The 17,304-nt window shown below is 52.5% G+C and overlaps 4 protein-coding genes across 4 annotated transcripts; 1 reads left to right on the forward strand and 3 right to left on the reverse strand.

The window, feature by feature from the left end:
* Window positions 1–336: 336 nt before the first annotated feature.
* Window positions 337–1,315, reverse strand: J4E92_009322 (uncharacterized protein; the record flags this gene model as incomplete). The annotated part of the gene is made up of 4 exons (XM_051500670.1): window positions 337–506; window positions 557–831; window positions 918–1,158; window positions 1,213–1,315. 4 exons carry the CDS (start codon window positions 1,313–1,315, stop codon window positions 337–339), a joined length of 789 nt encoding a protein of 262 aa, XP_051349017.1.
* Window positions 1,316–3,860: 2,545 nt separating this feature from the next.
* Window positions 3,861–7,004, reverse strand: J4E92_009323 (uncharacterized protein; the record flags this gene model as incomplete). The annotated part of the gene is made up of 6 exons (XM_051500671.1): window positions 3,861–4,845; window positions 4,895–5,077; window positions 5,309–5,420; window positions 5,473–6,078; window positions 6,125–6,402; window positions 6,874–7,004. The coding sequence occupies 6 exons, from the start codon at window positions 7,002–7,004 to the stop codon at window positions 3,861–3,863; spliced, it is 2,295 nt and encodes a 764-aa protein (XP_051349018.1).
* A 659-nt stretch (window positions 7,005–7,663) lies between these two features.
* J4E92_009324 (uncharacterized protein) lies at window positions 7,664–11,036 on the forward strand (the record flags this gene model as incomplete). The annotated part of the gene is made up of 12 exons (XM_051500672.1): window positions 7,664–7,764; window positions 7,812–8,031; window positions 8,097–8,710; window positions 8,797–8,898; window positions 8,949–8,977; window positions 9,031–9,240; window positions 9,294–9,327; window positions 9,514–9,566; window positions 9,618–10,189; window positions 10,616–10,725; window positions 10,777–10,927; window positions 10,977–11,036. 12 exons carry the CDS (start codon window positions 7,664–7,666, stop codon window positions 11,034–11,036), a joined length of 2,256 nt encoding a protein of 751 aa, XP_051349019.1.
* Window positions 11,037–13,825: 2,789 nt separating this feature from the next.
* J4E92_009325 (uncharacterized protein) lies at window positions 13,826–15,476 on the reverse strand (the record flags this gene model as incomplete). The annotated part of the gene is made up of 3 exons (XM_051500673.1): window positions 13,826–14,173; window positions 14,267–15,379; window positions 15,429–15,476. 3 exons carry the CDS (start codon window positions 15,474–15,476, stop codon window positions 13,826–13,828), a joined length of 1,509 nt encoding a protein of 502 aa, XP_051349020.1.
* Window positions 15,477–17,304: the final 1,828 nt, after the last annotated feature.

Consider the following 17,304-nt stretch of genomic DNA (forward strand, 5'->3'; position numbering starts at 1 on the left):
CAGTGCGACGCTTCAAAATTTCGTGCGCGCAGGCCACGGCGCAGGCTACCGGTGGTTGCTACATCATCGCCTCGTCTGACAATGATTTGTGCTATCAGCACACTCTCACAGGGCGCACGGTACAACCCATCAGTATTACACCACATGACCATTTGCTAAAAAATTACGTCCGATAGATCACAAGGTCTATTGACATGCCGCTAGTCCCCATTTTACAAGCCCTACGGAAATTTCGAGACCTTGTATATCTTTGCCTGCACTGCACTTTCTAGCGCGGAAGAGAGGTTCTCGTGTGCCCATCAAGTAGCGCAAATGCTATTCACGTCGCTTGATACACTAGAATACCCTGCCCACCATACCGTTCCTGCGCATTATGGCTTCCTTCGTCTCGAGAGCGTCGTACGAAGTCGCACTGTAGATATCGTCGGAAAAGCCCAAAAGATCGTCCAGGCTGATCACCTCGTCAGGGGCCTTCCAGCCCAGCTCCGTCGGCAAGCGCTCGTTCTCTACACGACGATTAGCACAAGATAGCGGTACACAAGGTTCTAATACATACCGAAGAAGTACTCCACCAAATCACGCCTCGCCGTCTTCTCCGTCTTGTTGCCGAAGACGAGCATGTACCCAGCGCCTTCGCCCGCGCTGAAGTCTGCAGCCAGCTCTGACAAAGCGAACTTGGGATTGTACTTGACCGAATCGATCATGCGGGCGAGACGGGCGTTAGCGGCCATTTGGATGTCGATGAGATCATCGGTCCAGTAGGCACGGGTTTGATCGTAGATGGTGGAATTGAAGGAGATGGCATCGTCATTGAAGTACTTGTCTGAGCGGCTAGATGGTGACGTCGCGTTAGTCGTGCGCTTTGCAGTGTAGGCTTATATCGACCAGGGGATTTGGAAAAGGGCTGCAGAACTTACCTCAGACTAGCATCATGCTCCAAGATGTTGTGGTTGCCGAGCGTGTCAAGCCCCCAAGTCGTTGTGTTCGGGCCGGGGTTCGTCGTCAGCGCAAAGTTGTACAGCAACTCTGAGATGTCATCGCCGACGCTGATGGCGTTTCCCAGGGCGTGTTTGATTTGGGGAAGCGTAAAGTTACGCCCTTCGCGAGGGAGGAAGCCGTGGTTTGCCAGTGTGTTGAGCATTGGGCATGGGCCTCGTGCTGGAACATGTCAGTATTTGCTGTGGTGAGCAGTTGGGAAGATATCAAACGTACATTCTCCTGGACCTGCTGGGTGCCAGCTGGCGAGAGAGCCCTGAGCGTTGACGAAGCCAACGCTTGCAAGTGCGACAACGACTAGAGAAGGGATGCGCGTCATCTTGTTCGATACGAAGAAACGGTATGTGAAGTGAAGGAGAAGTCGTAAGTTGAGGATGTCGCACTGTCGCACTGAATGAGAAGAGGACGCACGAATCCGACCAAACCCCGCTTGAGATCTCTCTTATACTTTCTCCATCACAGTAAGATGAGCAAACTCGCATAGCCCGCACTCGGTTATCTTGGCCTGAACTAAAGTCGCTCTATCCTAAATGGCATCTCAAACATTCCTATAGTGATACTTACGTGGACTTCGCGACTTAACCCCCTTCCGGTTCATCACGCGAGACAAGCGTACTCAGGCCCCCTAGATTTGGTCATCACTGAGGCACTCTCGGTGCCCGAAACCCCGAGCAGTGGTACGGTGGATGTGATGACATTTCGAAACAGTGGAGAGTGACCTGTACGTATTAACAATCATTGCGCGTTCACTAGTTGCTCGCGACCAGGTAGGTCCTTGTTGGCGTCCGCGGAAGGGACGTTCGGAAAACATGGGGGGTCCCTAGTGTCTGCGAGGGTATAGATGGTTACTGCGCTGATGTCACACTCTCTACGCGCACGCTGAGGTGGGTTTGCTTTTGGCGTCACGGAATTCTCACTCATGGTCCAGCTGCCTTCGCTACCATTTGAACATATTGAAATCACCACTCGAACCCCCAACAGACACCTCGTTGTTTTTGACTGACCCATTCCCCTCTTGACAATTCAATCTACAGTATGCACGCACTGCAGAGCAGACACGTCTCGAAGCATGAGATATGCAGGCACACGACATGCGGTCCAGGAATGGGCAAAGTCGCGAATTTGGCACCGGCTGGGGCGCAGCGAGCGTCGCGTAGCGAGGGACGCGTGAACTAGCGTTGTTCGGCGGCTCAGCCTCCCGCCCGCGAGAACCGGAACGCCAAGACCGCCGCGCCCGCTTCCCGTGTCCTCTTCCGATGAGGATCTGTGGGGAGTTCGGCGATCGGATAGGTCCTGCCTTTGCAGTCCTTTCTCATTCGCAGCGAAAGGTAGACAAATCTCGGGTCTGATCATTCTAATTGCGATGCTGTCTTTCGAGATGCATCGAGTGATGTCATTTGCATCCCGCACCCTCACACGCAACGAAGCGGAAGCCATCAACGACACGGGCGCAACGCTTTTCACAACGCGTATTTTGAATTCATCGAGTTGGGTGTTGCAAGCAACAGTATATAGATAGGGATAAGTATGGCTTTTCACAACGCGGTCAGCCTCTCTCAACCCTGAATGACAGCTGCATCACAGCCTCCCGTGCGGAATTGGAGTGCGCAGGCACCACGACACTCTATTGGGTACGACGTCTGACACCAATCGCTATTACATGAGGTGCGACACTACGGCAAATGTGCACATATGCAGCCCGCCCACACCATCGCACGGGGCAGTGCACTGCAATCATTAGCGCGGAAGACAACTCGCAGGCGTACAAAGTGTGAACAGTCCATATTCCTGTCAGATGTTGAGCATCAGAACGCGCGCTGTCCGCACTCGCACGGGCCAACCGGACAATGGGTCGTCAGCTCTCACCGGTCCCAGGACTATTACCTTCTTCTTGATTCACGGCGCATTTATCACCAGGTAAGTCTAAAGCATGTGCTGAGATATGACACATGATGCATTGGCTTCACAGCGAAGGGTATTGGCTGTTCTCTCTGACATGTTAGCAAAGCTCTGTATGCATAACGGCTCTGATCACGAGTGGTAGTCAGCGAGTAGTGCAGATGCAGGTGTCTCGGCTATCCCGTGGCTAAAATTATTACTTTCTATCGCGCCCGCTGCTCGTGCCATTTTCCGATGGAAATGTGGGGAAATTGGCGATCGGATTTTGGCCGCCTTGCGTGCCTTTTGCCGATAGCAGCTACGGTTAGAAGAATTAAGACCCCGGTGATTGTCAAAGGCATGAATATCTCCGGAATCGTATACCCATGGAACTGCCATGATGTGGCGTTATAGCATTTTCCTTCAAATGAAGCAGAGGCACGGCTACGTGCTACATAGGCCGCAGAGCATAGTGGCCTTTCCACAGTTCTGCATCACGGCTGCGACGCATTCTTTAATGCGGAAGAGGGACGCACGAGCACCAAGTCGTTCTTTTTGGGACGACGCGTGACACTAATCGTCATTCCCGGCGGTGATCACTGAGTACATATGCCGGCAACAAGCAGCTTGAAACTCTACCACAACGGGCCTTGCACTGCGATTCTTAGCACGAAAGAGAGGCCCGGATGTACAAAGGACGGATCACGCCACAGATCCTTGTTGACCGGTGCATGATGAGAAGCGAGGTGCCTGTACCCGCTCACGCTCCCGGGTAATCATTTGCCGGCTCTCACCGGCTCAGAGCCTGTACTGTACTTGGAATTTGTATGTTGTCTGATAGCAAGAAGACTCAAAAGGTACGAAAAATGAGTCCTCGACGCATCAGCTTCACGGCAGAGAGAAACTGTCACTTGGCTCAGCCTGACGGCTAGTAGCGAGCGTGCAGCGAAGCGACAGGTACGACATCCATCATGTGGCCAGGTTCATTACTTTCTGTCGTGTATCTTCTGGTGTCTCTTGAGATCGTTCAGCCTCGTAAAAGCCTTGCCGCATTCCGGGCACTCGTGTGGCCTTTCCCCTCGATGGCTCAACTCATGGTTCTTGCGGTGAAAGTTGCGCGAAAACGTCTTTCCGCACATCGTGCAGGCGTGGGTCGATGCCTCGCGTTTTGTTGTAGCAGTGATGAACTTCTCGGCTAAGTCACTCATCTCGGGATGGAACGCGCGTGTGTGTCTCTCCAGATCCTTCGCGTTGGCGAACCCTTCAGCGCCCAGGCAATCTGGAACTTCACACTGGAACGGTCGTTCGTGAATGTTGACGTGTCGGTTGCGAGCCTTTTCATCCTTGAAGCCCTCTGAGAAGTACCTGCATGTGATCCTCGTGCATTTGAATCGCCTTTCCTCGTCGTAGAATCTTTTGTATGCCTCCTTCTCGTGTGCAGTTGGGCCAGGCTTGCTCTTGGGGAATATCTCAAGAGCCTTCCGATTCCGATCCAAGGCCTTCGAGAGGTCTTCAATGCTGATCTTGTGTTGTGCATCGAAGCCTTTCTGCTGGAACGTGTAGATGTGGCTAGTGAGCCCCACTAGATGATCGTGGAGGTCGAGATGCTCGAATACCCTGCACTTGGCCTTACAGTCGTCCACCAGGCCGTTGGACCAGTCCACGTCGCCATAACGCGTCATGAAATCATCCATGGCTTTGAAGATGCTTTGTAATTGACCTGCCACGTCGTTTGCCTCGTCGAGGAACCTCTCCCCTTGGCCTACCCAAGCGTTGACATGGTGGAACCATTTCGCGATGGCATAGTCCTGGAAAGCAATCGATCCGTCCAATACGTATTGTCGACGTTGCGCTTGATCACCCGGGTCGTCGACGTCGAAACAGGGAAAGGTGAGGTACTGTAGACACAACGTCGCCAACTCGCATTCGATGGATGGCTCGTGGATATCTTTCGTGATACTGGTGATGTACCTGTTCCCGTCAGGATAAGGACTTGACGAACACAGACTGATTGACGTACGTCTTAGCTGTGCTATGAACGAGAGACACTCGGTCGCCATTAACAAGCACTAGTGAGCCGCATGTTTCGTAGATGTGATCGCGGAGATGATGGTGTTCGTATTCGATGATCTGACAATCTACATCGATCGAAAGTGCAACCTGTATCTCCTTCCAAGTAAGCCGGCGCTTGGCACACACTAACCTAGAAGACAAAGTCGTGGTTAGAATACAATAGGCAGATCATGGGATCAGAAGACAACACACCATCCGAGTAATTGCTTGGTTTTTGGCCATCCTCTGCCAGATCTTGTTTTGACGCGTGTGACTATCCGCTCATATCTGTCGACGCGGTTAATGAACGCTGGATGTCCGTGACGAATGTACGAATATCGGGCCCAGAAGATGTCGCGGGTTCCCTTCGGTGTGTACCTACGCTTGTGCGAGTCCTGAAGGAAAGTTCTCGGTCTTGATATAGTCCAAAAGCTCCGCTAGCGTCATACACGCGTGAAGGTCGAGCAAAACCAATTTGGCGTAAAGGAACATGCCTGCCTTGGAATTAGACCCTGACTGCGTGTAGTGATTCATTAAGCGACTCACCTTTCGCGTTAGCCACGATAAGGTTACGAAGGTATTCTTTCATGTCTTCCGTGAACAATGGAAACTTTGCCTCAATTCGATCTACCCACATCCTGGTGTAGGCCTTGATGTCGCCCTCGTTGTCTTTTTCCGAGATCTGCAGAATCTTGGGCGCCATCTTGGTAATAGCGGAGCCGTGAAGCTTTCTCCTTATATCGGCGTGGTCTTGACTCGCGATCAAAAGGCGGATAGTGCCCGGATCAACCGCATCACGCTGACCTACGAGTTCGGTTAATATATCCAACACTTGGCCTCTCTCCGCCCCTTCACACTCGTCCAGCCCATCAACGATGATGAAGAGTTTGGATATGGTGAAGCAAAAGTCTTCAAGAAGCCTCTTCGCTTGGTTGAGAGATCTGAGGGACGGTTCTCCACTCGAGCTACGCCGTGTGTAGCAGGGAGGCAGCATCTGTGGATAATGGTCTAGTAGTTGATCTGCCAGGCCCTTCAGTATACCGACCGCGGTGCTACTCGTTGGATCGCCATCGTGACAGTAAAAGAAGCAGGTGATGAAGTCAGGCCTGGCCTTGCACTCTTCGACGATGGCCGATGCCAGTATCGTTTTGCCTGTTGTCAATCAGCGTCACACCGCAGACACAGTGACAATACACACCGGCTCCTGGTATTCCGTAGATCCAGACGACGGGACTGTTCGGGATATCGGAGTGTATCCAATGTTTGATGGTTTCGTGCTGTGTTACCCACTTGGCAGTGGTCGCGCATTCGCTCCGTATCTTGCAGAAGCTGTCATGATCGAATCGAGGTAAGTCTCCAACAGCCAGCCAGTCTTTGACGAGCATCAGCTTCTTGGTCTCTTCTCGTTTGACATTCTCTTCCAGTTTCGCCCGGAAGTCGGCTACGTCGTCCTGGTAGAGTCGGTATTGGGCGAGACTAGCACGGCACTCAACTATGTCTTTGTGCCGGCGAAGACTACTCAAAACTCCCTCAAACTTCGTATGGAAGTTCTTCCACCTGTATCCCAAGATTAAGCATCAGCGCCATTTTCTCCTGGATTCCGCACGCAGGATACTGACATGGATTTGAAGAACCGAGTCCATACTGTATCAAAATTAGCTAAAGCATGCGCGGAAATCCGGCAGGGCTAGCCTACATCTGCCCGAAAAGAACTTGAGCGCTTGTTGATGGAAATCCAAGATGTCCAGATACATCATCTCCAAGGCGTCAATCATATGGGGCGATTTGTGAAACAATGATTCGTATTCGACCAGCAACGGTAGCTGTTCGCCAATTCTCTCATATGCGTCCAGAAGTTGTTCGAATGAGTCGGCAAATGTGCTAGCCGTCTATGCCATGCGTTAGCTGAGGCATCGCTCCTCATTGACCGTCAGTGTACCTACCAACAAGATGAACTTCATAGGACCCCAGACGAAGGCGACCGCGTCTGAAACGTTGAGGAAGATCTCTATGACTTGGCCGAATTGGTGCATGGCCTCCAGACATGATTTGACACGAGCGAGGTTCATCGCTTCCATTCGGTGCTCTTGCTCATGTTGAACCTGGATTAACGCTTTGCAGAGCTGATCGTACGTCGTCGTGCTAAACTCCGTGAGTTCCGAGCCTGTGAGTTTGTTGCGAAACTGCGTAATAGCACGGGTCAAGGCGGTTCCTGTCGCATGCCGTGGTGGGGTGATCCCTCCGACAAGGGTCGGTTGCTGGGATAGAGCGCCCGTCGAAGTGCGACTAGCCGATTGCGAAGGTATTGGGCCCGCCATTGAACCTACTCATCAAACGTCGTGTGGAAGTTCGGGTATGCCAGTCACAGATGGGATGGTTGTGCCGCCATGCCAGGCAGCACTGATAATAAGTCGAAAATGTGTGCTTAGACCACGACTGACCAGCTGCATTGCTGTGGAGGGGGCGGAGCAAGGCTGAAGATGTGCGTGTGGCTTATCGGCATGCAGGACGCGGCGAAAGGCTGCAACGTAGCCTCCCGGGTGCGACGAGCTGAAAAGACCACATATCCGCAGCATACCAAGCAGCGCCTCTTTCGCACGTCTCACGGATCTTGAGTCACAGACTTCGAGTGTAGTCCAGAAGTTGGTTGAAGTAGACCCTTCTCCGCGAACCGATCGTCTACTCGGGTCGCATCATTGCCGAGCCGCTAGGACGGAACGCGCTTACGTCACGCGTCATGGCGCTCAAGCACCTACTCAACGACGACGATGTCGACCATTTCCACCACGAGAGGCAAAGCCCGTATCTGAACTGGTGCCAGCAAGATTCCTTGGATCAGTATGCGATTGAAGAATGGTGATCGGAGGCGAGGCTGACCGTCGTAGGTTTACAGCAGCTCTACCAACTCAATCCTGGGATCAATACGTAGACGAACTTCTTGGCTCACAAGACGCTCAATGTGACCCACTACTGGATGGAGTCGACATAAATGGCTCTTTTCAAGAGACGAGCGCCGATATTGAAGAATGGACGACCGGGCAAGCGCAGCATGAGTCCATGGAAGAGCAAAATCTAGCTGGGCAGGAACATATCTGTTATGGCATGGTAAGTAGAGAACCAACAATCGCGTAGACGTTGTCACATCTCGCAGCGAGCTGACACACATTCAGATCTTCAGGGCCGCTATTCGCCTCCGAGGTGACATGGCGGAGCTCCATCGTAAGCTCAACAACATTGCATCATCCCCGGTCACAGGCCATGCGCGAATGGTTGTCATCAAACCCGAAGCCCAATTCGTTGTCGCTTTTCCGGAAGGATTTGTTATAGGAGATGTGAACGCGCAGTTAGACGGAGCTTTAACGAGCATTGCAGAGCAAGGCTATGAGATCGATCTGGAGGTCTTTGCTCCAACGGTGGTCATCCAGGAGACTATAGGTCGCGCCACGAAGGACAAAGAAGCCGTAGTAAGAGTACAGATGAATGTGTACGGTCCATCGACAGCCGCTTGCGACATCGGCAAGGAGTTGTCGCAGCAAAAGATCTACCTGCAACGCCCTGTGTACATACGAGATGGTTATCGATACGAGAACCCCCACATTCTCACCCTCCCTGGCTTCCAAGGCTCGACACCTGAGATACCAACCATCGCAGAAGAACCTTTACCTGACAAGGTCGGTCTGCAGACCTTGAGAAGCACCCTCCAAAACGTGTATTCCTCTTTGACGCGAGATCGCAACCTGCACGGGTTAGAGGGTGACGAGCGCCTCAACACCGATCTTTTGTTGTAAGTTCCTTTCAATTCGCCTCCGTCTACCTTTTGCTCTCATTTCCGAATATCGATGCTTCGCGATCGCCCGCTGATAGGCCCAGGCACCAGAAGACAGCACTTTCTTTCATGATGCAGCGCGAAGACGGGCCCATACCAGAGGAGTACACCCTCTGGAGGCCGAGCGAAGAAGATGGAGTCCACTGGTATGTATCCTGCAAACGGCCTTGCATGATACTGCTGACACCACTGACAGCTATCGTCATGTTCTGACGAAAGGACGTTGTGAGTTCGTTCTTTACACGCTCTGAGTTTGAAGCATACTAAGAATTCGAAAGCCATGGTTGAGCCTAAGGAAACCGGCGGTGGTATCCTGGCAGACGAGATGGGGATGGGAAAGACTCTCTCTGTACTAGCCCTTGTACTACGGACGCTAAATACTGCGCACGATTGGGCTATTCGCGTCGATGATTTGAACAATGCGACTTCGGAAATACCAAAGAAGAGACGCCGCTCTGGAGCGACCTTGATCGTTGCATCATCAGACCGTGAGTATACCATCCTTGCGATACACGCTAGTGCTTTTGGGCTGACGGCGCAGTCATGATCAATGAATGGTTTCAGGAACTAGATAAGTAAGTCACATAGATCGTTGCATACTCTCCAGCTGCTCACCTTGGAAGGCATTTTGACGAGCCTACTCGTAAAGCCTTGAAAGCGATCAAGTACCATGGCCCTCATCGACACGTTTCCCTAGAGAGGCTCATGGAGGCAGACCTTGTCATTACTACCTATCATACGCTCGCGTCAGATTTTGCCAGGACCAAGCACGAGTTGAGGCATATTGAATGGTATCGTCTCGTCATTGATGAAGGTGAGTAAGTTATCGAACGTTGGCCGCTCACCGTTGACGACTATCTCGCAGCCCACATTATACGACGGCAATCTACCATCTTGTACCGCACTGTAGCTGACATCGCGGCCCGATCGAGGTGGTGTCTGACTGGCACGCCTATACAAAACCGCCTGGAGGACATCGGCTCCTTGTTCGCCTTCTTGAGAGTAAACCCGTTTCACAGCTTGTCAAACTTCCGGAAGACGATTGCTATACCTTTTGATGAGGGCGGTAAGAGACGTACCATTGCGATTGAGCGCTTCACTCGCCTTCTGGACTCCATGTGCTTGCGCAGAACCAAGGATGTCCTGCATTTGCCGGCTGAGCAGCACCGAGTGAGAGAGGTACCGTTCTCGACAGAAGAGCGATTGCAATACGAGCAGACCAAAGAGATCATGTTCCGAGCTGTTCGCAACCAGAATGGCACATTCGATCAAAAGAGTACGCTGGGCATGTTCCAGGTACAACTTCAACTACGGATTCTCTGCAACCATGGTACTTGGCAGCAACCTTTCTCCTGGAATCGTCGCAAACTGCACTTACTGGACGAGAGGGAGGCTTTGGAGATCTCACTAGGGCGAGACGGTGAGATCACCTGCTCAGTATGCCGGCAACCGATGCCCGCCTTCAACAGCGGCTCCATGTTTCATCGCTATACCGAGAATTGCCGGCATGTGTTGTGCTCGCAATGCCTAATCCAGAGCACGCCTAGTGGTCACGACGAGATACCCACCAAATGCCCTCTTTGTCAGCCCCTGTGGAATACATCTACTCAAGCACCTCGTTTCATGGATGAATCACAAGAAGATACCTACTTTCGAGCAAACGGACGGTCTTCGAAGATGGAGGTCTTGATGAACGACGTCTCCGTCGATATATGGGATACGAAAAGGTATGCACGATGAGATCTCGCATACGAAGGGCAAGCTTAACACACTCGCAGCATTATATTCACTTGTTGGACTCGCACCTTGAACTTGCTAGAGAGCTACCTTCATTACATGTCTAATAACACGTGGACCCATGAGCGCATCGACGGCGAATGCTCCACGACCAAACGCGAACGTATCTTGCATCAATTCACGGAGGACCCCAATTTGCGAGTACTGATCATGACCACCGGCACCGGCGCCGTAGGGTAAGTCTGCCACACCTTTTATTGACTGCCGTCGTTGACTTCGTCCTGCAGACTCAATCTTGCAACCGCAAACCGCGTCTTCATTGTCGAGCCTCAGTGGAACCCTTCGGTCGAAAACCAAGCTGTGGCACGAGCCCTGCGCCTCGGACAGAAGCAAGCAGTATTGGTCACACGTTACGTTGTGGAACAGACGGTGGAGCAGGTAAGCACATCAAAGGACTGCTGTTATGATTTGTTGTTGACTTTAGCAGGACATGCGCGCATTGCAGGACACCAAACTGGAAAGAGCCAATCTCATTCAAAGTGGCTGAGTGATGTGTGCCAGGCGCATCGCCACGGTCGCTTCCGCGCTTTTCGCACCATCTTGGCACGATCTGGGCTCCGTACTGTACATGCAGTGGATGTGTTATTGACGACCCCATCAAATCATTTGGCTACATGCTATCGGTTCCTGATAAGATGATGTGGTAACGGGATAGGCTTTGAAGTGACTTGTAATTGACAGAGGCGTTTTTTCTTCCCGCAGGTGCGCGCTCTATATTCTGACTAAATCGGCCTTTCACAATGCATCGTATGCCTTGTCACGCCTGCAAGCCACCGTGTATAGCATAATAAACCGGTGAGTATTGAACTCACATGGGTGTGACGAGTCACAAGGCTGACATGCCCTTGACCGGTATTTGCTGCGCCACCGGTCCTGCTTGTGTGGCGTCCACGAGCGAGCAACGAATGATCCAGTGGTGGTCGGATGACACCAGTCGGAGTGCAGGCACTAATCACTCGTCCACGCTAAAGATTGCAGTGCAGGGCAGACCCGCATCTTATAATGTGCGAGGTCCCCTTCGGCGCGCTCCAACAGCAGCTGCGGCCGCTTCTTCTCGAGACTGGGTCACGCTGCACATCGCATCGCCACTCTTTCTCTTCAGTAATAAGGATGGATCCACAAGCACTCTTGATTCATAAATTGCTGTGATTGAATGACGTCTCACAACATTATCTTCCGGCGTGTCTGCTTCAGTCACAGCACACATGCTACGCGGCAAATTACGATGATACCTCGCATATACCATCGCCATCAAAGGCGAGCTTCATGACAGGATCATGGCCTCTCTCCAGCGCTGATCGCTGCCGTGCACTACATGCGGCCTGCGCTCTGAACGTTCCACTGACGACTTTTGACAGCTCGTATTGACCTGTCCAGCCCGCTCCGCAAAGCAATGCCCTGCACGTGTTTGCATCGCTTTTGGCCTCTCAGGCTGGGTAAGTACGTAGTCCTACGCGCTAGAGATTGCAGTGCAAATTTGGGGGCTGAACTTCGCTCAGGCGCTGTCCCACCATGCTTTCTGCCACGCTGGCCGCGGCCCGTCGCTGCTGAGTAAGCTGTCGCAGCCCTCGCCCGCCCGTCACTCCAACGCGAATGGTCACAGTGCACACCCTACTATATTGTACTTGCATGCATGGGATTACTTCGATGCGCAGTCTTAAGCGTCGAAAATACGGAGAGACTCTGGTTCACAGCTACGTTGGCAGTATTCCGCGGTTGTGACGGGCTCGCAAGGCTATTCGCGCATCTATGGATAGGTATCTTCTCAAGGAATGAGAAGCAGCAAGCGTGCTAACAGTGACACTCATTTGAGAGTAGACATCCCCTTTCTTCACACTAGAGATCGCAGTGCCAATCTCAGCGTCGTGAGCACACCATTGCACTATCAACTCAACCCGATCACCACTCTTCCGCGCTAGAGATTGCAGTGCAAGGTCCACAGGTGCATTTGGGGCGCAGCGCGCAGCGCCCTTCCCCCTGCTGTTCCATGCCGCACATGCGCTCTACCTCCTCTTCCGCGCTAGAAATCGCAGTGCACATGCACATTATGACGGGCGCCATCCATGGTCTGTCGCACAAATAGTTGGTGTTCCAGGCTTCGCCCACCATCGACCGCGAGCCGTGCCGCCCCGCCTCAGCTGATAACACTCCACATTCGGCCATCCTCAACGCTACTGTTTACAGTGTAGACTCATCACCATAGTACACTCGCGCGTGCGCGTCAATTCCATTAGCTAGTCGAACGCGTCGTATACATCAGTAAACTTCGATTCCGAGCTAGACTCATGGTATTCTCTCGGTGCGACAGGCTCGACAGACGGGCTGTTCCGTCCTGGCAAATTCGCTCGCATAGGCGTATTGCCTCTCTTCTACGCTAGAGATTGCAGTGCAAAGACTGCAAAGTGCTACTGCAAGACTTTCGATGCGCGCCCGCAGTAGAGCTGGTACGGAATTGGACAAGCACTGCAGCCTCCAGCATGCGTCAGGGCTGAGGGTGTGGTGGGTGAACAGCACTGCAAATTCTAGCGCGGGAGATGGAGTGACTGACATGCGTGTATACCCCTTCTTGCACGCTAGAGATTGCAGTGCACGACGCACTAACACATACAGCAATCTACCCTGTTAAAGAGCCTCGTGCTCGAGCGCCGGCATAGTTGGTGGCCTTATTTGCACTGCAATCCCTAGCGCAGAAAATGAAGTGCAAGCCTAATAGCGGCGCGGGCCGATGCTGCGCCCTGAGTCCTTGTCATCGCACTGAAATGACTGTTCACTCCTCCTAGACTACGCACTCATCTGCGCTAAAGAATGCAGTGCAAAGGTGGTGAGATCCTCGAAAAATTCATGACCTGATTGGATCAGCCGACCAACGTACCTACCTAGGTACCTTTCCGGAGATCATTGCTCAGCAGCGCACGCTCTTGTCCCGGCTACATAGTGGCTTCCGCACTGAAGCTGATCATATGGATGGATAACCTCACCACACGTGTTTCTGCTTCCATCAGTCGTTCTCTACGTTGTCATGTTTTGTAAATCTAGCTACCTGCCTTCCTGCGACGAGTCTTGCCTCCAAAAAGATTACCGTCGTACGTTGAGATTTAAAGAAGCAGTTTAACACCTGTATATTTACTTTCTATTACAAAGCCCAAGAGTAGGAGATGAGTTCGACGCTTCTCACACAAGGCGGCGCAGCCCAAACATAAGCACAACATCTAACGAGACCCTCAAACGACACCTGACAACACACTCCGCATCCCGAGTAACCTCAAATACACGCCTCTAGTTCCTCTCCACCTCCTTCAACTGAACCCACAACGGGTCCTTCTCCCAGACGAAGAACGCCCGCTGGTTATCCGGCCAACCGTGACTTCCGACTTGCAATTCAAGGTCGAAGTTCCAGATGAAGCGAGCAGCAATGATGCGCAGCTCGTTATAAGCCAAATTCTTGCCGATGCAATTCCGAGGGCCGAAAGAGAAGGGTTGGAAGGCAGACTTCTTGTCTGCGTTGAACTGTGGGTCGTGGTAAGGATGGTCTGGGCCGAGCCAGCGTTCGGGAATGAAGGAGTCGGGCTGGACGAAGTTGTTGGGGTTGTGGTGGACGGCCCACTGGAAGATCGTGATAAGAGTCTGAGAGGTGTTGTTAGCTGTGACTGTCCATGTTTATTCGAAGTACTTCTTCTGACTGATGGATGACAGGCGAAGTGATCTGGAATGACTTACACCTTTGGGAATCCAATAGCCGTTAACGTACTCGCCAGGAGACACACGTGGAGGCGTATCCGCAACGGGCGGGTACATTCGTAAAGTCTCCTCAATGCAGGCATGCAGGTACTTGAGTTGCGCAGTAGACAACATCGTTATGTCTTTCTCGTTGGCGAAGGCCGTCCGAACTTCTTGCTGGAGCCGCTCGAAAGCCTGCGGGTTCGTTGACATGAAGTAGGTGAAGCCTGACAGTGTTGTGGCTGTCGTCTCGCTGCCAGCCACGATCAAAGCCTCGGAGTTGCCCAGGATCTCTGCATGGCTCATGCCCTTCTCATCGTTGTTGCGAAGGATGTACGTCATAATGTCCTTCCGACCGCCGGGTGCTGCGCCAAGTGCCAGCCTTCGCTCTACCTTCTCGTCACTCATGATCCTGTTGTTATGACGCGTTTGCATGTCCTCTTTAGAGATCATCAGCCGTAGGATCCAGCTGAGGCCAGGCATCTTCATCAATGCAACGATTTGCGCGCCAGCTCTGATGCCAGCGAATATCATGGAAACCCATGGATGGTAATCGCTGCTGTCCAGGCAGTGGAACGATTCACCCAGGGCCAAGTCGCCGATGATGTCGAAGGTGGTGAAATTGAACCATTTGACTACGTCCGTCGGGGTGTGTTGCGCGGCGTCTTTATGTAGGTGGGCAAAGAGCTTGTCGACGTACTCCATGATCAACGCCTCCTGACCCTTGATAGCAGCATCGGAGAAAGCATGTGCCATAACACGGCGTTGACGTCGATGGTCCTCTCTGCTGCTAGGGAAGATCGACTTGCGTGAAGTGTCTCCGCCCTGGTAAAATTCATGCCACCTGCCAAATTCGGGTCGGCCACTGCGACTTAATCCGAAAACTTCAGGCCATCCAATAGTTCCGTTGATGGATATGGAGTTGGGCGAAGTACGCACCATGTCACCGTGCTTTTCATGGTACTTCAGGACCTTTTTGGCGAAAGTTCCTTGGATGCTGTTCTCGATGGCCAGAGGGATCCCGGAAACGGCGAAATGCTTCGGTCCAGGAATCTTGCGAAGGGGGTGGAAGAAGAGACGATAGATTGCAATGCCGATTGCACTGACGACACCCTGAGAAAGCGTTAGAGGGTGACTGCATCAGCGAGATGAGAACACTTACAATTTCGACTAGAAGCAGCACAGCAGCTGCAGCCTTCTGAAACGACATCGCTGTCGACAGGTTGAAGATGATACCAGATGTGGAGTGACTTCGACGGCGGCTTGGAAGACAGAAATCCTGATCCTCGAATCCGCGACGTGAGATGTGATGCGGATATGTGTAGAACGATGGCGATATTACTCCACACGGGAGGACGACATTATATATGCCCTGCGGCAAAACCCCCTGGGTAGCAAGACTCTTTACCCTGTCTCTTCAACCATGGCTTCTACAGACTGTATGATGCCTGCCGACGTTTCGCTTTGACATCTTGCGTGGACCCCATCCGTACGCGAGAGGATGATCCTGTGGTGAACGACCAGGCACAACGGTCGGATCTCGAATGTTTCCGGGCGCTAGCCTCGAAGAGTGACATCTGCCAAAATCTCCGATGGGAAACGCTAGGGTCGGATCGCGACTGCTCCGGCTTCCGTCCTTATTCACGCGCCGTTGCGTCGTTGAGCGCGCATATACCGTATTGGAGGTTTTAGTGCGAGTGTTAAGCTGGGATGTAGCAGGTACGTTCTTCGTCTAGTGCTTCCAAACGGATGTCGTTGCTAGCCATCCGGTCGCGCCAAGCTTTTGGCTCGGTTCTACATACCCCACGATCGGCGTAATCTCTTGTGCCCAACGCCAAGCCGGTACGTAGGACGAACGTTATCAGCCTCCAAGGAGATGTGTTCTCTACCGCACCAAATCTGTTCCGCGCGAGGTGTTTTCAGCCTCGCAATCCACCAAGCATCCCGTCGGTCATTTTCTCAACGAAGACGTGATCTATCTGTATTGGGAAAGCAGTGCGAAAGCCCGTCGGTACGCGCAGGGTGAACTCCTTGTCGCTATGTCGCCGCATATTGGTCGAGACACCCAGAATATCGCGCACTCGCGTCTCGGAAAACAATCATTGCTCTTCCGCACGGAGGATCGCAATGCAAAGGTAGGTATTCACGTGCTCTGGCGCGTTATGGAATGCAGTGCAGACGTACTGTGCGCGCTCAAGGTTGCAGTGCCGTTGCAGTAGCTATCGGACGAAATCAGTCAGGCCAGCCGGCAGCTCCCAAGGTCCAGCTCATGCTTCTCCGCTCACGTGACTTACATGTGCTCTTCGACGCTAAGAATCGCAGTGCAGCGACACCGCGGTAAAACAGTCCATACCCGCGTCCTCCCCTCTCACACTAGAGACTGCAGCGCAACGCCAAAACCAGCACTGTATGACTTCCGAACGAGTACCATTCATCTCACACACTCCTTTTATCGACCCAGATGCCCTTTCCTGCGCCGAACGTACGATCCAGTCCATATCAAGGCAATGCTCGGGAGGCCGCTCTATCGCATTTACCAACGCTTTCGCTGAGGACTGTGATACATAGCAGTCAAACCGCGTTGATGATGATGCACATCTCGTTGACGTGGGAAGGTGTGAATTCCTCCCACAAAATGGGTATTCGTTTACGCTAGAGATTGCAGTGCAAGAGCCCACGCCAACGTTACCGTCCACGTAGGTCCGGACTAATCGCAACCTTATCGTTACCAACTGCCCTTTTCTTCAACCCCGGTTGTCGTTTCAGCAGGAACGCGCTACGTTGAACAGCCGATTCGTCATCGTCATACTTCGTATATTGTCTCGTTCGTGCTAAGAAATGCAGTGCAACGCCCACCCTTGAAAAAGTCTCTGACCGGTTTGAGGGCCTTTGCGAAGGACTTCCACTCGCGGAGCTGACATTGGTGGGGATGCGCATGCTGCGCGCCGAGACTACAGTGGCTGAGCGTTCCGCCGCGTGACGTTCACCAGTGTCACAGCAGCCAATCAAGCGAACCTTTCTACCACCACGTACACTCG

Source organism: Alternaria infectoria (genome assembly GCF_024043175.1).
Source record: "Alternaria infectoria strain BMP 0036 chromosome Unknown scaffold_23, whole genome shotgun sequence".
In the NCBI taxonomy this organism is placed as follows: domain Eukaryota; kingdom Fungi; phylum Ascomycota; class Dothideomycetes; order Pleosporales; family Pleosporaceae; genus Alternaria; species Alternaria infectoria.